Here is a 27509-nt window from a genome sequence, read left to right on the forward strand (position 1 = left end):
GCAGCTGTAAATTATATAATCCCTCCCTCCCAGCAGTGTGCAGCATGAGGACACCCATGTCCACACCGCACTTCCTGAAGATTGCAGCGCTCAGCACAAATACCCAGGGACAGCGTGATAAGAGGGGGGGAGGGAGGGAGGGGTGAGGCGATGGGGAGAAAAAGAGATCAATCATTAAATCCCTCCTTTTGGCTGAGGAAGAGAGAAGATTCAGAGATGGAGGGATGGAGGAGGAGAGAGGGAAGGAAGAGAGAGAGGGAAGCAGAAGGATCATTTTCGCAGGAGTGGCACCGATTGCGTGTGTTGGCATGTGTGCATGGAGAGCAGTCTATAACGCATGGCACACACACACACACACTTTTGCAGACGTTGACACTATCCCTCTTCCTCTCTCTCACACATTCACTGTACATATATACACACACATTTGTACACATACTGATACAGACATTCAAGGTTCTCTCCCTCCCCTTCACCGTCTCTCGGGCACACATACAGACGTGTAGAGCTTCTCCTTTCCTCTCCCTGCCTCTCACACTCTAGCTCAAACACAATCACATTTTCTCCATACACACACACACAGATCATGCACTGAGGCAACTTCATAGAACCCAGACACAAATGCTCTAATACAAAACTGACACACACTCACAGTGAATCAATATAACACCTCGAACCCAGAGCCAGGCAGGGCTGGCACATTAGTTAGCATACACAACCATAATGCCTCACATACAAAACTAAGCAAGCAGCATCATCACCATCATCATCACCGCCACCTACTTCAATCCAGCACATCTCTGCTACTGGGAGGCAATCAATACAAGATGCAGGAATAATAAAACAGGGGATGACAGCCTGGAGAATGAAGAAAAGAGAGTGGAAGAGGGAGAGAAGAGAATGAGGATGTTCCATCGTTACCTGCCGTTTGTGTGTTTCCGCCTAATAGGGAAAGCCAGAAAATACTGGAGAGACGGATGAGAGAGGGAGAGAAACAGAGAGAGGGAGGGGGAGAAAGAGAGAGGGGGAGAGCAGAGGAGGAAAACAGAGGGTGGGGGTCAAATGTGTGACAGAAGGGGGAGGGGATGACTCACAAAAAGACGCTGAGAAAAGAGGAGTGAAAGAGGGAAGAGAGTGGGGAGGGTTGATTCATTAGACAGAAAGAGGGAAGAGTGGGGAGGGTTGATTCATTAGACAGAAAGAGGGAAGAGAGTGGGGAGGGTTGATTCATTAGACAGAAAGAGGGAAGAGAGTGGGGAGGGTCGATTCATTAGACAGAAATAGGGAAGAGAGTGGGGAGGGTCGATTCATTAGACAGAAAGAGGGAAGAGAGTGGAGAGGGTCGATTCATTAGACAGAAAGAGTGGGGAGGGTCGATTCATTAGACAGAAAGAGGGAAGAGTGGGGAGGGTTGATTCATTAGACAGAAAGAGGGAAGAGAGTGGGGAGGGTCGATTCATTAGACAGAAAGAGGGAAGAGAGTGGGGAGGGTCGATTCATTAGACAGAAAGAGGGAAGAGAATGGGGAGGGTCGATTCATTAGACAGAAAGAGGGAAGAGAGTGGAGAGGGTCGATTCATTAGACAGAAAGAGTGGGGAGGGTCGATTCATTAGACAGAAAGAGGGAAGAGTGGGGAGGGTTGATTCATTAGACAGAAAGAGGGAAGAGAGTGGGGAGGGTTGATTCATTAGACAGAAAGAGGGACGGAGGAGAGGTGGATTGGAGAGAAAAAGATGGGGTGCTGCCTTTTGAACTGCAAATCAGCTGTAAAAGATAGAGTGGAAGGAAGAAGTGGTCTGTCTACCCCCTTCTCGCTCTCTCTCATCTCTTTCCCGCTCTCATCTCTCTTTCGCTCTAATCTCACCCATATCTCTCTTTCCCTCTCATCTTTCTTTCCCTCTGTCATCTCATCTCTCTTTCCCTCTCACCTCTCTCTCTCTCATCTCTCGTTACCTCTCATCTGTCTCTTTCTTTCATGATGCTGTAAAGGCTGTGTAGTCGGTATACAAGGCACCGTTCATATACTGTACACCATTGCATCATCTATACTAAACACTGGCTCAGCAATGATGCACCTACAGCGTATACCACTTCTTATATATGACTAACTGTATAGGCACTAAACAGTGAACGGTAATGTTGCACTGTTACAGCATCAAAGTGGATTTGGAAACATTGAATGTATTCCCCATTCTATTGTATATATCGAAATGACTACTATTATCTTGCTGTTTGAAATTTTTTTGTAAACTGTAAGAGAACAATTACACGTAAGAAATACCAACGCATTTCAAATGTATTTTGCTTTAAGATGTGCCTATACTCAAAACTATCCATGAAAAGTAATGCCCTTCAAAATGGCAATTTGTTGAGTACTGGAAGAGTTGAATGTGTTAGGACTGCATGATGGTTATACAGACAGGCGGTGTGGGTGAAACAGCGTGTGTGTGTTTGTGTGCACATTTATTTATTTTGACTCTTTAAAAAAAATAATCTAACCTTTACTTAACAAGCCAAGTCAGTTATTAAGAACAAATTCTTATTTACAATGGCAGCCTACCCCGGCCAGACTTGGCCAATTGTCCGTCGCCCTATGGGACTCCCAATCCCAGCCGGATGTGATACAGCCTGGAATCGAACCAGGGACTGTAGTGATGCCTATTGCACTGAGATGCAGAGCCTTAGACCGCTGCGCCACTAGGGAGCACGTGTGTGTATGTGCATTTGTGTGTGTGTGCATTCCTGTGTATGTGCATTTGTGTGTGTGTGTGCATTCCTGTGCATGCATGTACGTGGTGTGGTGTGGGTGTGTGGTGTGGTGTGGGTGTGTATGCCTAGACAGAGGAGAGTGAGAGACATATAATTCTATAATTAATGGCCAAGTAAAAATGGGATTATCTTTGTAATACAACAACAACAATGTCCTTGACACCCATCTCACTCGGAAAGAGAGAGAACTGTACGGGGAAAGTGTCTCTATCCAACTGCTATTTTAATCATGGTTGATTGACAACATTTCCTCCACCCTCTGGTCACACCTCTGGTTCTTCAACCTCTGTTTCAGTCCACACAGCTGTTCCTGTCCCATCCTCCTTCCTCTCATTTCCTATTGCAATGTTTGTGTGGGGAGTGTGAATGTGAGGGTGGGGTTGTTCTGTATGTGTGTGTGTCTGTCATTTGTGAGGAGAGAGGGAGCCAGAGTAGGTGCAGATGTCAGGTGAGGCACAGGGATGTATGGGAGACCAGTGGACAGAGTGCCAGTGTGTCAGTGAGGGGAGTCTGCATGGACTCCTCTCCTAGGGCATTGTGTGTGTGTGTGTGTGTGTGTGTGTGTAATGCATTGGCGTTAACGCTCTAGCTTCTAACCATCCTCTATCGTTTCCAGATTCATGTCGAGATTCACAGACACATTACTTTCTATAGGTGGATTCTGGATGACGAGAGGGGTGTGCCAACAGCTGTTCAGTGTGTAGGCCTATGCATGGGTAGATTTGTTTGCAGGTGTATCGAAAAATGTCTGGACTGCAGAATTCCTATACTACCTCATTTATCAGATACACTACACTAGCTCCACATTGTCCAGATGTCTTATGTCCTTCTCGTTTGTTTTCTGCCTTGAACTGTGCCTTCATATCAGGGGTCTAAAGCGGCTTCCTGCTCCTCCTGTCTCTGTATCCTTCGTTGTGATCTGGAAATTGGATTGATAAAAGCAACATGGTGGATGTGGTCTATGAGCCAATGGCTGTCGCTTGTCTAGTTCTTTTAAATCAGTTCCGATATACTGTGCCTTCGGGAAAGTATTCAGACCCCTTGACTTTTTCCACATTTTGTTACGTTACAGCCTTATTCTAGAATTGATTGAATAGTTTTTTCCCCCACATCAATCTAAATCAAATCAAAGTTTATCTGTCGCATGCGCCGAATACAACAGGTGTAAACCTTACAGTGAAATGCTTACTTACGAGCCCCTTAACCAACAGTGCAGTTAAGAAAAATATGTGTTCAGTAAAAAAATAGGTAAGTAAAAAATAAAAGTAACAAATAATTAAAGAGCAGCAGTAAAATAACAGTAGTGAGGCTATAAACAGGGGGTCATAAACAGAGAGTAGCAGCAGTGTAAAAGGGGGGAGGGGCAATACAAATAGTCTGGGTAGCCATTTGTTTAGCTGTTCAGCAGTCTTATGGCTTGGGGTAGAAGCTGTTAAGAAGCCTTTTGGACCTAGACTTGGCACTCTGGTACCGCTTGCCGTGCGGTAGCAGAGAGAACAGTCTATGACTTGGGTGGCTGGAGTCTTTGACCATTTTTAGGGCCTTCCTCTGACACCGCCTGGTATAGAGGTCCTGGATGGCAGGAAGCTTGGCCCCAGTGAAGTACTGGGCCGTACGCACTACCCTCTGTAGTGCCTTGCGGTCGGAGGCCGAGCAGTTGCCATAACAGGCAGTGATGCAACCAGGATGCTCTCGATGGTGCAGCTGTACAACTTTACAAGGATAGGCTTTGTTGAAAGCTTCACAACTGTCTTGGTGTGTTTGTCTACACACAATACCCCATAATGACAAAGCAAGCACTACAGGTTTAGAAATTTTTGCTAATTTATTAAAAATAAAAAACTGAAATATCACGTTTGCATAAGTATTCAGACCCTTTACTCAGTACTTTGTTGAAGCACCTTTGGCAACAATTACAGCCTTGAGTCTTCTTGGGTATGACGCTACAAGCTTAGCACACCTGTATTTGGGGAGTTTCTCCCATTCCTCTCTGCAGATCCTCTCAAGCTCTGTCAAGTTGGATGGGGAGCGTTGCTGCACAGCTATTTTCAGGTCTCTCCAGTGATGTTCGATCAGGCTCAAGTCCGGGCTCTGGCTGGGCCACTCAAGGACATTCAGAGACTTGTCCCGAAGCAACTCCTGCATTGTCTTGGCTGCGTACTTAGGGTCGTTGTCCTGTTGGAAGGTGAATCTTCGGCCCAGTCTGAGGTCCTGAGTGCTCTGGTTTTCATCAAGGATCTCTCTGTACTTTGCTCCGTTCATCTTTCAAGTCCATGCAGCTAAAAAACATCCCCACAGCATGATGCTGCCACCACCATGCTTCACCGTAGGGATGGTGCCAGGTTTCCTCCAGATGTGACGCTTGGCATTCAGGCCAAAGAGTTCAATCTTGGTTTCATCAGACCAGAGAATCTTGTTGTTTGAATGTGGTATCTCATGGTCAGAGTCCTGTAGGTGCTTTTTGGCAATCTCCAAGCGGGCTGTCATGTGGCTTTTACTGAAGAGTGGCTTCCATCTGGCCACTCTACCATAAAGGCCTGATTGTTGGAGTGCTGTAGAGATGGTTGTCCTTCTGGAAGGTTCTCCCATCTCCACAGAGGAACTCTGGAGCTCTGTCAGAGTGACCATCGGGTTCTTGGTCACCTCCCTGACCGAGGCCCTTCTTCCCCGATTGTTCAGTTTGGCCGGGCGGACAGCTCTAGGAAGAGTCTTGGTGGTTTCAAACTTTTTCCATTTAATAACGATGGAGGCCACTGTGTCCTTGGGGACCTTCAATGCTGCAGAAAGGTTTTGGTGCCCTTCCCCAGATCTGTGTCTTGACACAATCCTGTCTCGGGGTGCTACGGACAATTCCTTCAACATAATGGCTTGGTTTTTGCTCTGACATAGACTGTCAACCGTGGGACCTTATATAGACTGGTGTGTGCCTTTCCAAATCATGTCCAATCAATTGAATTTACCACAGGTGGACTCCAATCAAGTTGTAGAAACAACTCAAGGGTGATCAATGGAAACAGGACGCACCTGAGCTCAATTTCAAGTCTCATAGCAAATGGTCCTAATACTTTTGTAAATAAGGTATTTATATTTTTTATTTGTAATACATTTGCAAAAAAGTTCTATACTTATTTTCACTTCGTCATAATGGGGTATTGTGTGTAGATTGCTAAGGATTTTTTTATTTGACCAATTTTAGAATAAAGCTGTAACGTAACAACATGTGGAAAAGGACAAGGAGTCTGAATACTTTCCGAAGGCACTGTAGGAAAGGTGACAAGGAGAGCTTAGGACACCACTTTAGAGACTATTGACTATTGGACAGAGTGTGTAGTCTGGAGACTGTTGTACCCACCCTTTGCTGCTACCACACAGCTTCCCACACTTCAGTGCCCTCTTGTGGTCATCTTCCCATTGCTGCCTGAGAGAGTCCAACCTAATGTAGCGTCCCTGTATGTCAGCAATCCTGTATGGGTTGGCATGGGTAGCCTCAAGCTTAGAAAGTCGGGCCAGTACCCGAAGGCTTGCCGGTTTGAATCCTAGGGCAGACAAGAAAAAAAGTGGAGAGAGAGAGAGAGATGGCATTTAGACCTCAGGTGCCACCTACTGCCATTGTGCCCTTGAGAAAATGCACAATAAAGATCTATTCTATAATGCATCAAGAGGTCTGAATGTTATGGTAGGTACAGGACAGGTATCAGGCTTGTCTTGTAGCTGCAGGTTCATGCCCCATCCCTGCTAATTCTCCTGATGACTCACACTAAATTTGTTCACTACATACTTTAGTCAGAGACTGCCATCGTTGAAATTGTTGGTGGTGAGAAAGGGAACGAAGGGTGTTGTAAGAAAACAAAGTCATCAGAGATTGGATTGTCTCTAACCAATCAGAGTATCAAAGCCTTTGACAAATTTTCTTTACCCGGTTTCCACTAGATAGCACAGCCACAAAGTCCCAAAATGGGCTATATCTCAGTAATTCATGAAAACAAAAATGTGCTTTATGATCTTAATTTAAGGTTGGGGTTAGGCAAAAGGTTAGCAGTGTGGTTAAGTTTAGGGTAAGGTTTAAAATCACATTCTAAAGCTGCAATATGTAACTTTTTGGGTGCGACCAACCAAATACACGTAGATATGTGAGTTATAGATCTGTTATTCTCATTGAAAGCAAGTTTAAGATGCGGTAGAGCTGTTCTATGTGCACTATTTCTATGCTTCCTGTGCTTGAGATTCAATTTTGTCATCTTCAAACAGCTGGAAATACAATATTTTTGGTTACTGAAAAGATATTTTTAGAACGGTTTAGATGGTACAATGACTGTCTACACATTGGTTGTTTTGTCACAAACTGAAATTAGGCAAACTTAGAATTTTAGCCACCAGGAAACGGCGAATGCACCTTTAAGATAAATTGTAGAAATAGGCGGGGTATAGGAAAAAAACATGTTGTTGATCAAATTCGACACTCTCGTCAACTGCAATACAAAAACTCCTTGCATGGTGAGCGAGAAAGAAAAAAAACACCTGCTGGAGAAGACCAACAAAAGACAGATTTTGGGTCCATTTATCCCTCTCACTTCACCTCTTCCTCTCTGGTGAAGTGTTGGGGGTTACCATAGAGAATGATAGAGGCCTCTAGTAGCCAAAAATCTATTTTAGTAAGAGCAGCGCCATTGAGGGCTTCCACCATTTTAATGTAGTCAACTGAGTGGGACTTCTAGCTTCATTGGCTGATCCCTCCAGATGACCCGGTTGGAATCATGTCCAATCGGGTCATCATGCTCAAGATGGCGCTGACAGAGAGGGCTGCCTTGCTTCTAGTACTTTGCAGTATTTTGCTTTTTTTAATGTGTTATTTACGTATGTGGCAGGGTCTACAGACAATCACAGACTACAAAAGGAAAACCAGCCACGTCATTGACACCGACATCTTGCTTCCAGACAAACTAAACACCTTCTTTGCCCGCTTTGAGGATAATACAGTGCCACCAGCGCGGCCCGCTACCAAGGACTGTGGGCTCTCTTTCTCCGTGGCCGACATGAGTAAGACATTTAAACGTGTTAACCCTCACAAGGCTGCCGGCCCAGATGGCATCCCTAGCCGCGTCCTCAGAGCATGCGCAGACCAGCTGGCTGGTGTGTTTACAGACATATTCAATCTCTCCCTATCCCAGTCTGTTGTCCCCACATGCTTCAAGATGGCCACCATTGTTCCTGTACCCAAGAATGCAAAGGTAACTGAACTAAATGACTATCGCCCAGTAGCACTCACTTCTGTCATCATTTAGTGCTTTTAGAGACTAGTCAAGGATCATATCACCTCCACCTTACCTGTCACCCTAGACCCACTTCAATTTGCTTACCACCCCAATAGGTCCACAGACTTTGCAATCGCCACCACACTACACACTGCCCTATCCCATCTGGACAATAGGAATACCTATGTAAGAATGCTGTTCATTGCATAGCTCAGAATTCAACACCATAGTACCCTTCAAGCTCATCATTAAGTTTGAGGCCCTGGGTCTCAACCCCACCCTGTGCAATTGGGTCCTGGACTTTCTGATGGGCCGCCCCCCAGGTGGTTAAGGTAGGAAACAACATCTCCACCTCGCTTGATCCTCGACACTGGGGCCCCACAAGGGTGTGTGCTCAGCCCACTCCTGTACTCCCTCTTCACCCATGACTACGTGGCCATGCACACCTCCAACTCAATCATCAAGTTTGCAGATGACACAACAGTAGTAGGCTTGATTACCAACAACGACGAGTCAGCCTACAGGGAGGTGGTGGAGGCTCTCGGAGTATGGTGTCAGGAAAATAACCTCTCACTTAATGTCAACAAAACAAAGGAGATGATCGTGGATTTCAGGAAACAGCAGAGGAACCACCCCCCCTATCCACACCGATGGGACAGCAGTGGAGAAGGTGGAAAGTTAAGTTCCTCTGCGTACACATCACAGACAAACTGAAATGGTCCACCCACACAGACAGTGTGGTGAAGAAGGCGCAACAGCACCTCTTCATCCTCAGGAGGCTGAAAAAATGTGGCTTGTCACCTAAAACCCTCACAAACTTTTACAGATGCACAATGAGAGCATCCTGTCAGGCTGTATCACCGCTAGGTATGTCAACTGCACCACCCACAACCGCAGGGCTCTCCCGAGTGTGGTGCGGTCTGCACAACGCATCACCAGGGGCAAACTACTTGCCCTCCAGGACACCTACTGCACCCGATGTCACAGGAAGGCCAAAAAGATCATCAAGGACAACAACCACCCGAGCCTCTGCCTATTAACCCCGCTACCATCCAGAAGGCGAGGTCAGTACAGGTGCATCACAGTTGGGACCGAGAGACTGAAAAACAGCTTCTATCTCAAGGCCATCAGACTGATAAACAGCCATCACTAAACACAGAGATGCTGCTGCCTACATACAGATTTGAAATCATTGGCCACTTTAATAAATGGAACACTAGTAACTTCAATAATGCCACTTTAATAATGTTTACTTATCTTGCATTATTCATCTCATAAGTATATACTGTATTATATTACATCTTAGCCTATGTCGCTCTATCATTGCTCATCCATATATTTATATATTCTTATTCCATTCCTTTACTTAGATTTGTTGTGTTATTGTTAGATATTACTTATTAGATGTTACTGCACTGTCGGAACTAGAAGCAGAAGCATTTCGCTACACTCGCAATAACATCTGCTAATCATGTGTATGTGACCAATAAGATTTGATTTGATGGTCCAATAGTTAAGAAGAAAAATAACTACTTTAAAATGGAGATGTGACAGCCCATGCTGTCACAGATGATATAATGTCACAGATACAAAAATGTGTCCTCTATCTATCTCTATGAACTATCTCTATGGGAGATCCAAACTACTTGTGTGGGTGTGGCCTAGCATTTGGCCGGAACAAGGAATCTGGATTGCCAGGCAAGCGATCCTCCCCAAAATTCACTATGCTCACAAGTAACCCACTGTTTAAAAAAATGCGTTATTCACTCCTGCTAGAATAACATTCAGTCGTGCTTACTCGCCTCACCTAGCTCAAATCTCCTGTGGCATGACTCAGTTCCGGGCTTGCTCTGAACCTGAACGTTTAGACTCTCAATGTGCACTGATCAGTAAATCAATACCGCAGATTGATTAATTATGTTTAGTGAAAAACGTTTTGCCAATGTCAATCCCTCTCCATTGAAGATCACCTACCTGCCCTAATAAAATATTTTCAAGGTTGTCTCACCACTTGCCAAGGACAATGTATGTAGTCTCTTTGGAGGACGTCTCTCTCTTTGGCTCTCTAGATTTTCTTATATAACTAAACGGGAGGGTAGATAAAATGTAGAAGATATACTCACTAAATGCCATATGATGAGCCACAGATGAACCTCAAGAATATTGGAGGCTGTGTTGAATGAAACGCCTCCTTTACAGTGATCATGTGTATGAATCCCGGATGTGACAACGCCTGTGTTGGATTGATACGGTAGCGAAACTTTTGCAATCTATGTCTGATTTGAGATAAATCGCGAAATGTATATTATGTAGAAAGAGTACATATTTACATTTGGAACAACTTAGTGTATGTATTTATTTTTAAACAACGGCATTAGCAGTTGACACCTAGCTAACCAGCTTGCTAAAGTTAGCTGCTAAGAACGTTAGCTATCTTTTGTTTGTTGTTTTTAACCAGTTAACGTTACGTGCTATGTGTCTACATAGCAGCTTGGGAAAATAGCATATCGTTTTTGTTTACTTTACTTCATTGTTTTTTTTAAAATGACATGGCACTGAAAATGATTGAGGCGAAACGGTTTTACAGGCCTCGTCTGGGATTTAGCTCGCTAACAAGCTAACGTTAGCCTAGCGACCTATGATGGGTAACGTTAGCCAGATATAAAACGCTCTGTTTAGTCGGTTTGGCAAGCTCTAGTTGAGATTTAGTATGATTCAAAACTTTACATGTGTTTTCCCCCCCTTTTTTTATTGGCTAGTTCGCTTGCTACCATCACCTTACCTCGAACATTGTATGCGGAAGTGACAGCCAGTAACCTTAACGTTAGCTAGCTAACAGTAGCTAGTAAGCAACAATGTAGCAATTGGCAAGGTTTGAAAGTGCTACAAAAAAGTTGGTTAGTAAGCTAGCTATAATTGTGCCCATATTATCCATGCATGTTATGGTACAGTAAATAACGTTTTTTTTAGGGAAATAACTTGCTTCTTTAACGTTAGAGGTTGGCTAGCCTATTCCCCAGTGTTTGCTTGCCTGCAATCCTCGTGTGATAGTTAACGTTAAGTCTGATACATTGTCACATTTTTTGTTTTGTTTCGTATGTTTTTGTTGGAAAGCATTTAGGACTAGCATTGATGTTAATTACTTATGTCATACTCCCAACCCACAACCGTCAAAATAATCACAAGACCCTCATTGATGAAATGGTGATGTAAATAAGAGATACTCTATATAATGACGAGATGGTCTTGTCTCTGCTCTAAGAGACAATTTATGCTTGTCCTGAAAGTGTGGTCGGCGGAGCCGTATGGGTGGTGTGACGTAATTCCTGGGCCTCTGGAGGCACTCTGTTCCGCATCGCCTTGGCCTCTCAAATTGTGTAACAATGCGGAGGGCTCGGTATTGCTCCGCATTGACATGATTATGTGAGGGCGGGAGGTCCTGTATCAATACAAAGTCACTTCCTTGACAACAGCGCGTCATGGAGCAGCGCAAAAAAAACATGTTTGGCCTGACTTCTGCGGAGGCCGCATTAAAGTAAAGGCAATACGGCCATTGCAGAAAGCTTATTGACCATGTAGCGCATTTAACAATATGAGTCGTTGCTCAGCAACATACTGGTCACAGGGCCTTGTGCTGTGAACGGTGTCTGACAGCCTATTGTGTGCACTTGAGCGATCTAGATGGTTGGAATTCTTACCACTTGTTATTCACAAACACACTGTTGGGTCTGTGGCCAATGAGTCATACAATGGTTGTGTCTGCCCTCTCAATATATTTTATACTTAGTGAGATAAACCAATGACACATACCTCTAATCTAAATTATGACTACAGCTACCAAAAAGACATTTGCAGATTTTATGTCTTCCCCGATTGGTTTGAAGTTTCACCAGCATCAATCAGTACATTCAACCCTGTTTCTGTCTGTCTGTCTGTCTCCATCCAGATGCAGACCATAAAGTGTGTGGTAGTGGGTGACGGTGCAGTGGGAAAGACCTGCCTGTTGATCTCCTACACCACCAACAAGTTCCCCTCGGAATACGTCCCCACGGTGAGTGGCATTGATTGGAGTGTTGTCAAGAAAGGTCTTTGAGCGGGGCATGGCCAAGTGTCGGGGTTTGTCAAGTGTCTAGACTAGGGGGGTGTGCAACAGGAGCCGCTGCAGTTTGTGCCGTTTGTTCCAGACCATTTTCTAACACATTTCTGTTTCAACTAATCAAATTTAAACCGCTATTGAATGAATCCAGTGTGTGTAGTGCTGGGCGGGAGCAAAAGCCTCCACACACTGTCTGTAATTTTTGATCTGTGCAGAATCTCACATATAGAATGGGTTTTGATAAGAGAAGGTATTTGTTTTGTAGCTGAAAAGTAGCTCTTTGATGAAGAGCCAGACTCTTATGGAAGTGGTTATGGACTAAAAAGCAGTCGGGCTACAAGCCTTTTCACCTTTATTTTAGCTTTATTTAACTAGGCATGTCCGTTAAGAACAAATTTGTATTTTCAATGATGGCCTAGGAACAGTGGTTCAACTGCCTTGTTCAGGGGCAGAACGACAGATTTGTACCATGTCAGCTCGGGGATTCAAACTTGCAACCAGGTAGCTGGCCGCTAAACTGACTTAGTAATCGAAAACATTTTAGTCAGTCAATTAGCACATATCAGCTATCAGTGACCCCAGCACTGTACTGGGGTGCTGCAGACAGTGTGTGATGAGTAGCTATTTCTATCAAGCCCATCTCTCTGGCAGTAATCAGCACAGTGATGTACCAGAGCCTGGCAGAGAGAGTCTGTCGACTCAGTCCTCTATGTCCAGTCAGGTGTGTTCATGTTGGCCTGTAAAACAGACCCAATTGTCTCCGTGACATTTCTCTGTCCTTCTATACTCACTACAGTGCACTCTTCTCATAAGAATCACGTGGCAATTTAAGTTATTAAAAGTTATAAGCAGATGACTCAACATACTCAAACAATGCTACTGGTTGATTTGGTAGGTATTCAAATACTCTTACATGTACAGAAATAGGCTGAGATGACCTACAATGGCCTAGTGTATTCTTATATTAGATGCATGTAGTGCATTCTTAGAACCTTTCATTTATTGGTGAATACAGTCCTTGTACTACTGCATTTGGGAGTTGAAACATCTGAATATGGCTGTAGTGTGGACAGTCACCCTTGGAGAGGCAGTTACTTTTTTTTACCCACCATTCTCTATGGTGTTAGGCCTGGCTCTGTCCAAACACATTATCGTCATGGTGATCAGAGATGTGTTTCTGACTTTGCTTGGTTGCTCTTCAATGTGTGCTGCCTGCCGCGCCTTTCCACTGCATGCCCCAACGCCTCACTGTTTTTATGTCTAAACTTGAACTTCCCGTTAAAAGCGCGGCCTCCCATGGTTTCTCAACCCAATAACGGATAAGCAGACCAATGGTGTGTGAGGGTCGAAAGGGGCCTCCTCGCTTTCGTCTTTCAGCGCTGGTGTATAAAAACACATGAGAGGTGAAATAAATAAGCCTATGATAGATTGCTTTCACCTCTCCAATTCTTTCATATTCAGGCAGTATTCAATAGTGTTGTCACGATACCAGAAATTTGACTTCGATTCCAGGTTCAGTATCAGGATAATCAATACCATCACGATACTCGATACCACAGCAAAAAGAGACGGCATATTAGCCAAAGTGCACAGATGGAAAAACAATCTGTTTTCTTTCCATTTGGGACTTATTTTATTGTACTTATCAACAACATTGGCATAAAAGAAGCAATCTCTTATTTTATCAAAGTGTGCTCTTTAAGACCTAATGACATCATTCACACACACAGTGAGAGAGACGTGACTGAGGCGAGGAAGACGAAGTGAATGGGTAAATAGTTTTTTTATTTTATTTTTTTAACTTCGTCCGGTGCCCTGGCTCGGCAAGCTTTGCTCTTTTCGACCATCCCATTGATCCTGAGGAGAAATCTTCACCAACCCGGGGTACCGGGCCATGCAAAACAAACTTGCCCAATGAATAAAGTTTTTGGGATATGACTGTATGGTTTTTGGTGACAATCAGCTTTGAAATAAGCATATTGTGTGTTATGGTTTGCGTATTATCACAAACAAAGTTCTAGGGTAGTGAATTGATGTGAGCTTCAGCTGGAAGCTAGCAAGAAAAGTTGCTCTGAATAGCTGGAAGCTACCGGTATCTTCTTGCATTGTGACGTGTTCTAGCCTGGGATGAACTTTGTTTTGCGAACAGTAATTAACAGTTGCAAGATTTCTACATGCCGTGTTGCTTTATTGAAGTGTGTTAGCTCCACACACTTGCTGCACAGATGTTAACATGATGCAGCCCAGACTCCCAGCGAGTGCAGGGATTCCTCAGGACAGGCTAGAGCTAGCAATGACTAAGTGGAGCAGACACGGTGCGCTCGCGCTAGAAGGTGACATCAGCTTCGCTGATAGACAGACTTGATCCTCTCTCAATCAGTAGAACCTCTTTTCATGTTCTAGTATCAAAAAAGTACAAAGGTTTCGGTATACAGTGTAGCACTAGTGTTCAATCATATTCAGTGCAGTTAAAGGAAAGGTGACAAGGAGAGGAAGACATAATATTCAGTGCAGTTAAAGGAAAGGTGACAAGGAGAGGAAGACATATTAGACCATTGAGATGCAACCCAACTCTAGCAAGCATGACTTGTGGGTAGGGCTGTAAGGGTACACATTCCAACCGAACCGTTCAGTACCGGGACCTCTGTTCGGTATGCACTGTGAACCCGAATTAATGCATTCTAATTTAACATTTAAAAAAATTAAACTCTAGGTTATGCCTATGCTGCGTTGTATGCCATTGACTTGTGAGTAAATCTGAGTGGGAAAAATGTATGGAATTCCATTAAAACAACTACAGCCTATGCGCATGTTGTAATTAAAATTTGAATCTTAATTTAAACTAACCTCTGAGGTGTAGCCGGGAACTCTGTAGATGGTGAGTGGTGGGAACGATTAACCAGAATTTAAATCTGCAGTTTAGGAACATTTTGGCTTTACAGTCAACTACAATGGCGATGGACAGAGAGTTGTGGATAAAAAGCTAATATTATGTTCTCCACTGCTCAACGAGAATAGCCTATGCAGAGTGGGGCGTGTAGCTTGCTTTTGTCGGCCAATCACAAGTCATCAAAGCGCCAAGTCATCAAAGCGCCAAGTCATAGAGCCTCCGTGTGTGGCAAAGCAAGTTAGGAGATGATCTAATCAATGAAAGATGGAATTAGTTTAAATGAGAAGTATATGCTATGTGTTATTTGTAACTAACTGTAGGACAGGAAGAAAGTGCATGCAGACTCAATTAGCCTAGCTAGCTCTTAGCTAGCTATTTTAGCCAACTAGCTTCTCTTGGTTTGATGCAGTCGAGAGGTAGCTAGCTATTTTAGCCAACTAGCTTCTCTCGGTTTGATGCAGTCGAGAGGTACTACGTAATTATATTGGATGATAAATAACCTAGCTATGACAAGTTGGTCTACTCGCGCAAGTTGGCTCGGTTGGTTGCTGCCTGTCCCGCCTTCCTTGCTCCCGTTTCACTTCCTTGCTCCCGATCACAGGACACACGCCGCATGGTCTGTCCTCCGCCTACTCTCCTTCACGCTGTATCAGCTCTGGTTAATAAAATAGCTTACAAGTGGACTTTTCTGCTGCTTCCCTCACTCTGATCCGACCACGTCTATACAGAACTGGTCACCCTCGGGTCTGTTCGGAAAAGATCTCTGTATTGAAAAATATATTTATGCACATTTGTCTTGGTGGGAATGCCCCAGGTCCATTTCGGAATGTGTCCAACTTTTTAGACCTCTACTTGATGGCTAAAAGGCAATGCCAGGAACATTGTGAATGATGTCACAGAAACTGTGCCACAAATAGGGTGCTTTTGAATTTTGCTAACTAAAGTAACTGTTGGAATTTTATTTTTCTGCTGTACCGAAAACTGAACCGTGACCCCAAAACAGCAACAGGTGGGTTTGGTGAACCATTACACCCCTACTTGTGGGTGCATCTCAATGGTCTGAAATAGCTTCCTCTCCTTGTCGCCTGGGGAGGCTCAAACTCAAGTGTAAGAATGGACTAGGATGAGGCCTGAGGTGAAACAGGGAGTGGACAGCCAGGGAAGAAGGTAAATTGGTGGTTTCGTGACTACACAAGGCAGGAATGTCAGGAATCTCCCACCCAAATTGAGGGAATGACCCTCAAGCTCCACACTACAAAGACAAACATGTACAATAAAGTAATAGTAGTTAACACTGTTATTAATTCCCAGGTGACAGCCATAAGACTCCTTTCAAATAGAACACCTAAAAATGGCAGCAGTGATTTAGTGTTTCACGCTAGTCTACATTTTCCCAAAGCAACGTCAAGAACTCCCTACAGCAATTTGTCACTTTCTGGAACCCACCTATGTAATGGTGGGAGAAACACCGGTTGGTTTAAAGAGATGATGTGTTTTGAGCACAGGGTTACAATTTTCCTTCAAAGTTTTCTGACCTACACAAAAAGCTTGAAAATGATACCGCCCGTGAACCTGCCCTTCGGTAGTCACTGTCTACGCAGTATTGTGCGACGGAGACAAAAAAAAACGAGAAATGGCAATGCAATTCAGCACGAAGCACAGTGGTTTCATCAGCACATTATAGATGAGCTGAGTCAAACAGTTCCTAATTTTTACTGAACAGTATGTGGCTTCTTTGTCTATACAGGGAGTCCCCTAAAGAGGAACAAGAACGCTGTGAAACATTCTGATACCCTACGTACGCAACACAAGCACGCTACGCAAAATGGCATTATTGCGTCAAGTTATGAATGACTGGGCTGCACGAGTCTACGTAGTTTCTCTACCCAATACCATTTTGTGTAGCTACTTGTAGTTCTTCCATGCGTACATGTGGTATAAATCAGGGTTTACTTAGTTGACGACATGGTTCCCTTTGACCACCTACCACTGTAAGTACCATACACTGTTCTGTCAAGGGAACCAAAGTGAGGGGTTTTCATGTGTATGTATGTACATACAGTTGATGTCGGAAGTTTACATACACCTTAGCCAAATACATTTAAACTCAGTTTTTCACAATTCCTAACATTTAATCCTAGTAAAAAATTCCCTGTCTTAGGTCAGTTAGGATCACCACTTTATTTTAAGAATGTGAAATGTCAGAGTAATAGTAGAGAGAATGATTTATTTTATCTTTCATTTCTTTCATCACATTCCCAGTGAGTCAGAAGTTTACATACACTTAATTAGTATTTGGTGGCATTGCCTTTTAAATTGTTTAACTTGGGTCAAAAGTTTCAGGTAGCCTTCCACAAGCTTCCCACAATAAGTTTGGTGAATTTTGGCCCATTCCTCCTGACAGAGCTGGTGTAACTGAGTCGTCAGGTTTGTAGGCCTCCTTGAATGCACACACTTTTTCAGTTCTGCCCACAAATTGTCTATGGGATTGAGGTCAGGGCTTTGTAATGGCCACCCCAATACCTTGACTTTGTTGTCCTTAAGCCATTTTGCCACAACTTTGGAAGTATGCTTGGGGTCATTGTCCATTTGGAAGACCCATTTGCGTACAAGCTGACTGATGTCTTGAGATGTTGCTTCAATATATCCACATAATTGTCCTTCCTCATGATGCCGTCTCTTTAGTGAAGTGCCCCAGTCTCTCCTGCAGCAAAGCACCCCCACGATATGGGATGGTGTTCTTCAGCTTGGAAGCCTCCCCCTTTTTCCTCCAAACATAACAATGGTCATTATGGCCAAACAGTTCTATTTTTGTTTCATCAGACCAGAGGACATGGGTGGGTGGGATATAAGTTATGAAAATAGGTTATGAAACCGCATAACCATATTCCTGTATCCACACCTGTACCATATAGATTCAGTAGTTGTAAAGATGGGGAGAGGTCTGTCCGTAATAAAGAGGTGCTCTGCTTTTTTGACACTACACTCCAAAAAGCAAGTCCAGTTATTGTTATTGTCCAGTCATATGGTCAAGTGCAACAAAGAAAGACATAGTTAAGCTCCAGCTGGCCCAGAACGTGTTGTCTTCATTGTAATCAGAGGGTTAATCTAAATACTACGCATGCCAGTCTCTCTTGGTTGAGAGTTGAGGAAAGACTGACTGCGTGACTTCCTGGTTTTTATAAGAAACATACATGTGTTGGAAATTCCTAATTGTTTGCATAGTCAACTTACACACAGCACTAACTCACACACTTACCCCACCAGACATGCCACCAGGGGTCTTTTCAAAGTCCCCAGTCCCAGAACAAATTCAAGGAAACGTACAGTATTTTAAGTGAACTGCAAACCTGTTTTTAAAAAGAAACAAATAAAGTAACACCTCACGGCACAACGCCTCTCCCCCATGTGACCTACTTGTGTGTATGTATTTGTAACTGATGGATGCACACACACACATCGCTCATCCATATATTATATTCTTATTCATTATTTTACACACACGTGTGTGTGTGTGTGTGTGTGTGTGTGTAAGGTAGTTGTTGTGAAATTGTTAGATTACTTGTTAGATATTACTGCTCGGTCGGAACTAGAAGCACAAGCATTTTGCTACACTCGCATTAACATCTACTAACTATGTGTATGTGACCAATAAAATTTGATTTGATGTAAACCAAACCAACACACACACATACATACACACTACATGTAAATGTATTTCAATTGTAAAGTCTTTTGTCTGTATTCAAATTGAAATGGTCACACACATGTGTTTAGCAGATGTTATTGCGGGTGTAGCGAAATGCTTGTGTATATCTCCAACAGTGCAGTAATATCTAACAATTTCACAAAAGCACACACATCTAAAGTACAGGGATGGTAATGTATTTTTCGTTATGTGTCGGACCCCATTGAGACTAGCTGTCACCATTGGAGTCAGCTAATGGAGATCCTAATCAATGAATTGATGTAGGCCTACTGTGAGTCCAACCATCTGACAGGTGTGGCATATCAAGAAGCTGATTTAAAACAGCATGATCATTACACAGGTGCACCTTGTCCTGGGGACAATAGAAAGCCACTATAAAATTAGCAGTTTTGTCACACAACACAATTCCACAGATGTCTCAAGCTTTGAGGGAGTGTGCAATTGGCATGCTGACTACAGGAATGTCCACCAGAGCTGTTGCCAGATAATTTAATGTTCATTTCTCTACCATAAGCCACCTTCAACGTCTTTTTAGAGAATTTGGAAGTACGTCCAACCGGCCCTCACAACCGCAGACCATGTCTAACCATGCCAGCCTAGGACCTCCACATCCGGCTTCTTCACCTGCGGGATCGTCTGAGACCAGCCACCCGGACAGCTGATGAAACTATGGGTTTGCACAACCGATGAATTTTGGCACAAACTATCAGAAACCGTCTTAGGGAAGCTCATCTGCGTGCTCATTGTCTTGACCTGACTGCAGTTCGACGTCGTAACCAACTTCAGTGGGCAAATGCTCACCTTCGATGGCCACTGGCACGCTGGAGAGTTGTGCTCTTTAATTTAAGTCTCTATGGGGGTGCCATAGGGTTCAATCCTCGGGCCGACTCTTCTCTGTATACATCAATGATGTCACTCTTGCTGCAGGTGATTCTCTGATCCACCTCTACACAGACAACACCAGTCTGTACACTTCTGGCCCTTTTTTGGACACTGTGTTAACTAACCTCCAGACGAGCTTCAATGCCATACAACTCTCTTTTTCTGTGACCTCCAACTGCTCTTAAATGCAAGTTAAACTAAATGCATGCTCTTCAACCGATCGCTGTCCAGCATCACTACTCTGGACTGTTCTGACTTAGAATATGTGGACAACTACAAATACCTAGGTGTCTGGTTAGACTGTAAGCTCTCCTTCCAGACTGACATTAAGCATCTCCAATACAAAATTAAATCTAGAATCGGCTTCCTATTTCGCAACAAAGCCTCCACTCATGCTGCCAAACATACCCTTGTAAAACTGACTATCCTACCGATCCACTCTACCCAGCAAATTGGATGCAGTCTATCAAAGTCCCATCTGTTTTGTCACCAAAGCCCCATATCCTACCCACCACTGCGACCTGTATGCTCTCGTTGGCTGGCCCTCGCTTCATATCCGTTACCAAACCCACTGGCTCCAGGTCATGAATAAGTTGTTTCTAGGTAAAGCCCTGCCTTATCTCAGCTCACTGGTCACCATAGCAGCACCCACTCGTAGCACGTGCTCCAGCAGGTATATCTCACTGGTCACCCCCAAAGCCAATTCCTCCTTTGGCCACCTTCCTTCCAATACTCTGCTGCCAATGACTGGAACGACCTGCAAAAATCACTGAAACTGGAGACTCATATCTCCCTCACTAGCTGTAAGCACCAGCTGTCAGAGCAGCTCACAGATCACTGCACATAGCTCATCTGTAAATAGCCCATCCAACTACCTCATCCTCATACTGTTATTATTTTGCTCCTTTGCACCCCAGTATCTCTACTTGCACACATCTATCACTCCAGTGTTTAATTGCTATAATTAGTTTGCCACTATGGCCTATTTATTGCCTTACCTCCCTTATCCTACCTCATTTGCACACACTGTATATAGACTTTTTCTATTGTATTATTGACTGTATGTTTGTTTATTCCATGTGTAACTCTGGTGTTGTTTGTCGCACTGCTTTGCTTTATCTTGGCAAGGTCGCAGTTGTAAAGGAGAACTTGTTCTCAACTAGCCTACCTGGTTAAATAAAGGTGAAATAAAGAAATTGAGTAAAGGGTCTGAATACTTATGTAAATGTGATATTTTTTTACTTGTATCAAATTTGCTAAAATGTATCTACTGTTTTTGCTTAGTCATTATGGGGTATTGTGTTTTGATTGAGGGGGTAAATGATTTAATACATTTTAGAATAAGGTTGAACGTAACAAAATGTGGAAAAGGTGAAGGGGTCTGAATACTTTCCGAATGCACTGTAGGCCTAGGCAGAGCTCTCCGCCTAGGCTACCTAATGGTCATCATGGCAACCAAATAACTATCTGATGAATATGGAGGCAGTGCTTAAAAGCCAAAGGCCTGTATTTTGTTCAGGTGTCTCCAGAGATGTTCGATGGGATTCAACTCCGGGCTCTGGCTTGGCCACTCAAGGACATTCATGGACTTATATTTTGCTCCGTTCATCTTTCGCTCAAACCTGACTAGTGTCCCCAGTCACTGCCGCTGAAAAACATCCCCACAGCATGATCCTGCCACCACCATGCTTCACCGTAGGGATGGTGCCATGTTTCCTCCAGACATGACGCTTAACATTCAGGCCAAAGAGTTCAATCTTGGTTTCATCAGACCAGAGAATCTTGTTACTCATGGTCTGAGCGTCTTTAGGTGCCTTTTGGCAAACTCCAAGCAGGCTGTTGTGCCTTTTACTGAAGAGAGGCTTCCGTCTGGCCACTACCATAAAGGCTTGATTGGTAGAGTGCTGCAGAGATGGTTGTCCTTCTGGAAGGTTCTTCCATCTCCACAGAGGAACTCTGGAGCTCTGTCAGTGACTATCGGGTTCTTGGTCACCTCTCTGACCAAGGCCCTTCTCCCCCATTGCTCAGTTTAGCCTGGCAGTCAGCTCTAGGAAGAGTCTTGGTGGTTCCAAACTTCATCCATTTAAGAATGATGGAGGCCACTATGTTTTTTGTGGGACCTTCAATGCTACAGAAATGTTTTGGTACCCTTCCCCAGATCTGTGCCTCGACACAATCCTGTCTCGGAGCTCTAAGGACAATTCCTTCAACCTCATGGCTTGGTTTTTGCTCTGAACATGCACTGTCAACTCAAGTGTGCACCTTTCCAAATCATGTCCAATGCTTTTTTTGAATAAGGCTGTAACGTAACAAAATGTGGGAAAGTCCAGGGGTCTGAATACTTTCCGAATGCACCGTATGTAGCTGGCTATTTGGTTTGAAGTAATGCAGCACGTTTTTTGATTTTTTTAATCTGCTTGGAATTGACGACAACAACTGCATGCAATGTCCAGGGATGGCAGAGAAGGCTAAAGGACTGGTTCCTAACTACTATCCGTGTGGAGTCTTCCTTGAGCGCTTTTTCAGCAGCCGTGGCATTACCCAGTTGCCACATTTTCGGCAATGGAGGACCAGTACCTGCAGAGAAGTGGCTGCTACGGATGAACTGAAGGTCAGAGAAACCCGTGTTGGTGCCCTGACGAAACGCTCCGGGCCTGTATTTGTTTCTCCCTGGATGTACCGACGATGCCCTCCACTCAAGCTATACTGCCTTTCCAGCCCACTGCCTCAACTCCCTTACCATTATCCAGAACCGATTTACTAGAGAGACTTTTCAATCGCCATTTAAAAATATACACATTTCCATTGTCGTCCCTAAAAATATATATAAGTCGGACTTTTTTGTGATATCCCTGTCACTTAAAAAAAAAAAGTATGCTGTGTATGATTTAAAAAAATATTTTTTACTGGAAAATAAATACTAAAATAAATAAATACTAAAATACCGTAATTGCTGGACTATTAAGCGCACCTGAATATAAACCGCACCCACTGAATTATTAAAAAATATGTATTTTGTACATAAATAAGCCGCACATGTCTATAAGCCGCAGGTGCCTACCGGTACATTGAAACAAATGAACTTTACACAGCCTTTAAACGAAACACGGCTTGTAACAAAAATAAATAGGCTTTAACGAAACACGGCTTGTAACAAAAATTAAAACAGTAGCCTACCAAGCCTCCTCCTGTGCACTGAAACCACTGAAGTCATCTCATTCGGTGTCGGAGTTGAATAGCCTCAGAATTGCTTCATCCGATGTTGGATCGTTTTCATTGTCGCTCTCCTCACTTTCATCCGGAGGCAAATAACCCGCTGAGCTCATGCTGCCCCTTCAACACGCAGCAGTCCAGCCTTTCGAAACCCGTTGACGATAGTGGATTTTTTGACAATGCTCCACGCTGTCAGGACCCACTGGCAGACTTGACCATAAGTTGCTCTTCGCATGCGGCCCGTTTTAGTGAAGGATTTCTCCCCACTTGTCATCCAAGCCTCCCACTGAACACGGAGCGCCACCTTAAATGCACGATTTACACTGATGTTGAGTGGCTGCAAATACTTTGGGCCATCTGCTTTTCTTCCCTCTGAAAGGTTTGTTGTCTTTTTGCACGCTGCTGTTTACAAAGTCTTATAATCGACTCATTAAGGCCAAGCTCCCATGCAGCAGCTCTATTTCCTTTTCTAACAGCCAGATCGATCGCTTTCAACTTGAAAGCTGCATCATATGCATTTCTCCGTGTCTTTGCCATGATGAGGGTGACAAAATTACTACCGTAATCAGAATGATGGGAAGTTTGAGCGCCCTCGATTTACGTCACATTATGTGACGGTGCTCAGTTTTTTGGCGGCGGCATGAATCTTGCGAAAGCGGGAAAAATCCATAAATTAGCCGCGTCATTGTATAAACCGCGAGGTTCAACGTGTGGGAATAAAGTAGCGGCTTATAGTCCGGAAATTATGGTAAATATAAAATCAAACCTCTACATGTTATGAAATCCCTAATGATTGATCCTCTATCTGTCTCTTCCTCAGGTGTTTGATAACTATGCAGTGACAGTGATGATCGGAGGGGAGCCCTACACTCTGGGGCTGTTCGATACAGCAGGTAAAACAAAATGGCCGCTCTCTGTCTCTCTCTCTCTCTCTCTCTCTCTCTCTCTCTACGTGAGTGCTTCCTAACTACAGTGTCTTGAGCCTCGACTTGTAATACCATGGTCTGCCTGTTTTACTTTCACACGGTGCTTACGGATCCTGTTTCTCTCAAGGCATCTAAGCATTTAACATTGCATGGGTAACTAGCCTATGTAGTTATAGCATTTACCATCGTGTATAAACAAGTTTTTGTGTTTGTGGGTTAGTCTGCTTGTGTTAGTCCACCAAGCTCAAATATAAACTAGATCATGTAGAGTCCATTGTGTAGTTGTGTTATTTAGACTTTTCCTTGCATATGAAAGGTATCCTTGACGTAAAATCCCAAAAAATGTTGCTGTCTCTCTCTGTCGCCCTCCCCAGGTCAGGAGGACTATGACAGACTGCGACCACTCAGCTACCCTCAGACAGATGTCTTCCTGGTGTGCTTCTCTGTTGTATCACCTTCCTCTTTTGAGAACGTCCGTGAGAAGGTGTGTGTGTGGAATACAACTTTATTGTCCATTTGCTAGAACATAAATTTGTTTTCTGCCCTTCCCAAAACACAACACACACGTGTGACTTGTGTTTTCAAGCCCATGTCTTTACACCTAGGTTTCTCTGTAAACATAGCATTGTGTGTGTTTTGTTAGTTGGGGTTAATGTTCTTTTTCTCCCCTTTGCCATGATGACAGCTTTGTGCACTCTTGGCATTCTCTCAACCAGCTTCATGAGGTAGTCACCTGGAATGCTTTTCTAACAGTCTTGAAGGAGTTCCCATATATGCTTAGTATTTGTTGGCTGCTTTTCCTTCACTCTTCAGTCCAACTCATCCCAAACCATCTCAATTGGGTTGAGGTCGGGTGATTGTGGAAGCCAGGTCATCTGATGCAGCACTCCATCAGTCCCTTTGGTCAAATAGCCCTTACACAGCCTGGAGGTGTGTTGTGTCATTGTCCTGTTGAAAAACAAATGATAGTCCCACTAAGCGCAAACCAGATGGGATGGCGTATCGCTGCAGAATGCTGTGGTAGCCATACTGGTTAAGTGTGCCTTGAATTCTAAATAAATCATTGACTGTGTCACCAGCAAAGCACCATCACATCACCTCCTCCATGCTTCAAGGTGGGAATCACACATGCGGAGATCATCCGTTCACCAACTCCGCGTCTCACAAAGACACAGCGGGTCTTTGCAGCAATTCGAAGGCCTGATTCACGCAGTCTCCTCGGAACAGTTGATGTTTATATGTCTTTTACTTGAACTATGTGAAGCATTTATTTATTTGGGCTGCAATAATTGCCGATTTCTAAGGCTGGTAACTCTAATGAACTTATCCTCTGCAGCAAACTCTGGGTCTTCCTTTCCTGTGGCTGTCCTCATGAGAGCCACTTTCATCAGTGCTTGATGGTTTTTGCGACTGTACTTGAAGAAACTTGAAGTTCTTGACATTTTCTCGATTGACTGACCTTCATGTGTCATGCTGTAATTTTTCTTGGTTTTATTTGAGCTGCTCCATACAAGATCTCACCCCGTGGGGTCAAAATGATCACAAGAACGGTGAGCAAAAATCCCAGAACCACACGGGGGGACCTATTGAATGACCTGCAGAGAGCTGGGACCAAAGTAACAAAGCCTACCATCAGCAAGGGCATTGAAGATGAAACGTGGCTGGGTCTTTCTTCATGACAATGATCCCAAACACACCGCCCGGGCAACGAAGGAGTGGCTTCGTAAGAAGCATTTGAAGGTCCTGGAGTGGCCTAGCCAGTCTCCAGATCTCAACCCCATAGAAAATCTTTGGAGGGAGTTTAAAGTCTGTGTTGCAACAGTCCCAAAACATCACTGCTCTAGAGGAGATCTGCATGGAGGAATGGGCCAAAATACCAGCAACAGTGTGTGAAAACCTTGTGAAGACTTACAGAAAACGTTTGACCTCTGTCATTGCCAACAAAGGGTATATAACAAAGTATTGAGATAAACTTTTGTTTTTGACCAAATACTTATTTTCCACCATCATTTGCAAATAAATTCATTAAAAATCCTAATGTAATTTTCTGGATTTCTTTTTTTCTTCTCATTTTGTCTGTCATAGTTGAAGTGTACCTATGATGAAAATTACAGGCCTCCATCTTTTTAAGTGGGAGAACTTGCACAATTGGTGGCTGACTAAATACTTTTTTGCCCCACTGTATTACCCAGGATCAAAACCTGGGTGTGATCCTAATATACCCCCCCCCCCTCTCCCACAGTGGGTCCCAGAGATCTCCCACCATTGTCCGCGTACACCCTTCCTGCTGGTGGGCACCCAGATGGACCTGAGGGACGACAGCAACACAGTGGAGAAGCTGGCTAAGAACAAGCAGCGGCCCCTGGCCCCTGAGAGCGGAGACAAACTGTGCCGGGACCTCCGGGCCGTCAAATACGTTGAGTGCTCCGCCCTCACCCAGGTGTGTGTGTGTGTGTGTGTGTGTGTGTGTACACGTGGGCAAGAGACACAATATCTATCTACTAAGTCTCTGGCCCTCATTCAGGTAAAACAGGAAATGGTGGGTGTAAGTGACTTGAATGGTTTCTGAAAAGTAACTTCCTCTTACTCTGTCGACCTCTGTCCTTCGTTGTCTTGATGTCATACTTTCTCACTAGGAACTACTAGCGGATGATGGCGAATGTCGACAGCCTTTCATAGTGCAACTGTGGACATTGTGAAACTAGAATAGTGGATCAATGAGTAAATTTACTTCTCTCTCTCTCTCTCTCTCTCTCAGCGAGGTCTGAAGAACGTGTTTGATGAGGCCATCTTGGCCGCGCTGGAGCCGCCAGAGACCAAGCCCAAGAAACGCTGCGCACTCTTATAAGAAATGTTTAATTGGGCCTAAGAGCCAGGGGAAAGACCAGACGGGGGGAGACAGGCAGACACGGAGAACAGACAAAGCTGGGAGGGGTGTAAAGGGAGGGAGAAAGAGAGGACGAGTGAGACATTTGTTTAATAGTGCCTTCAGCGATACAGGTGGGGAGGGGCGACGTTGCGTGGATAGGTAACAGAGACCTAGAAATACATCCTAATATGTAATAGAATGTATATCTATGTTTCTTGTAACAAGCTGATCAATTCTCTTCCAGACCAGAAAAGTCCTTCTTAAAAGGAGACCGACAGAGCAATATAGGGAAGAGACAAGGTTTTGAAACCTCTATTGCCTTAAAGTTACAGTACAAACAAAATAAGTTAGACAAAAGGAGGAAGAGACTGTGTGGAGTTTATTTTGTGTTTGATGATACTTAAAAACTGACTGGAAAAATGTGCTTAATCTGTGCAATCTAGACGCACACAGGCGCCAGTGCTTTACTCCCTTCAACCCACAACTGAACTCTTCTTCTTCACCCACTATCTGACATCACTGCTCCCATGGAAACTACAAGTGCTTTTTATTCCTCTTGGGATTTCACTGCCCCCTAACATGAACTGAATTTCCACTTGCTTTTTTTTTTTTACATTTATTGTTTTAGAGATGATGGTATATTAATGACGATAATAAGAGTATTTTTTTGCCCCTTTATTTCCGTGTTTTTATTTGTATTTTTTATGGTTGTGTGCCAATGTGTTGAGTGTCACTGGTTTCATTTGACATAACAATCATAATATGCCTCTAATGACTACGTAGCTGGTTGTGATGTCAGTAGTAATAACAGCAAATAGCAATAATGGTTATGAGTAACAGTAATAGCTGTATTGACGCATCATCCAGTTGTTTGAAATAAATAAAAAATAACTTGAAAATGG

General features: G+C 43.8%; 2 protein-coding genes across 7 annotated transcripts in view; one reads left to right on the forward strand and one right to left on the reverse strand.

Moving 5' to 3' along the window:
• LOC109907549 (gamma-enolase-like) overlaps positions 1-10254 on the reverse strand; it is a 22743-nt gene extending 12489 nt beyond the window's left edge. For 2 of the 4 annotated variants that reach the window (XR_004203599.1, XM_020505572.2), the window contains exons 1-2: positions 10146-10254; positions 6123-6306 (exon numbers count right to left, since the gene is read on the reverse strand). Coding sequence is in view for 1 of the 4 variants with exons in the window: in XM_020505572.2 (XP_020361161.1) it covers positions 6123-6306; positions 10146-10155 (194 nt within the window). In the remaining 3 variants the exon portion in view is untranslated. Of the gene's footprint in view, positions 1-921; positions 1122-6122; positions 6307-10030 lie in introns of those variants that run through there. The other 2 variants (XM_020505576.2, XM_020505577.2) reach the window with 2 other exon arrangements.
• LOC109907550 (cell division control protein 42 homolog) lies at positions 10039-27509 on the forward strand. 3 transcript variants are annotated; one of them, XM_031793646.1, is made up of 6 exons: positions 10039-10273; positions 11969-12073; positions 23633-23705; positions 24113-24222; positions 25981-26178; positions 26497-27509. In XM_031793646.1, the coding sequence occupies exons 2-6, from the start codon at positions 11969-11971 to the stop codon at positions 26584-26586; spliced, it is 576 nt and encodes a 191-aa protein (XP_031649506.1). In that variant the 5' UTR covers positions 10039-10273; the 3' UTR covers positions 26587-27509. The 3 variants fall into 3 exon arrangements, with proteins under 3 accessions (XP_031649506.1, XP_031649508.1, XP_031649507.1); XM_031793648.1 differs by having other exon boundaries at positions 10164-10273; positions 25981-26154; XM_031793647.1 differs by having other exon boundaries at positions 10223-10369.

Source organism: Oncorhynchus kisutch, linkage group LG17 (assembly GCF_002021735.2).
Source record: "Oncorhynchus kisutch isolate 150728-3 linkage group LG17, Okis_V2, whole genome shotgun sequence".
NCBI classification, from domain to species: domain Eukaryota; kingdom Metazoa; phylum Chordata; class Actinopteri; order Salmoniformes; family Salmonidae; genus Oncorhynchus; species Oncorhynchus kisutch.

What these genes read in the sequence shown, in the direction of transcription:
- LOC109907550 (XM_031793646.1), top strand. Translation starts at nt 11,969, where the DNA reads ATGCAGACCATAAAGTGTGTGGTAGTGGGTGACGGTGCAGTGGGAAAG. An exon ending in TTGAGAACGTCCGTGAGAAG is followed by an intron (nt 24,223 to 25,980) that starts GTGTGTGTGTGG and finishes CCTCTCCCACAG; the next exon opens with TGGGTCCCAGAGATCTCCCA. An exon ending in AGTGCTCCGCCCTCACCCAG is followed by an intron (nt 26,179 to 26,496) that starts GTGTGTGTGTGT and finishes TCTCTCTCTCAG; the next exon opens with CGAGGTCTGAAGAACGTGTT.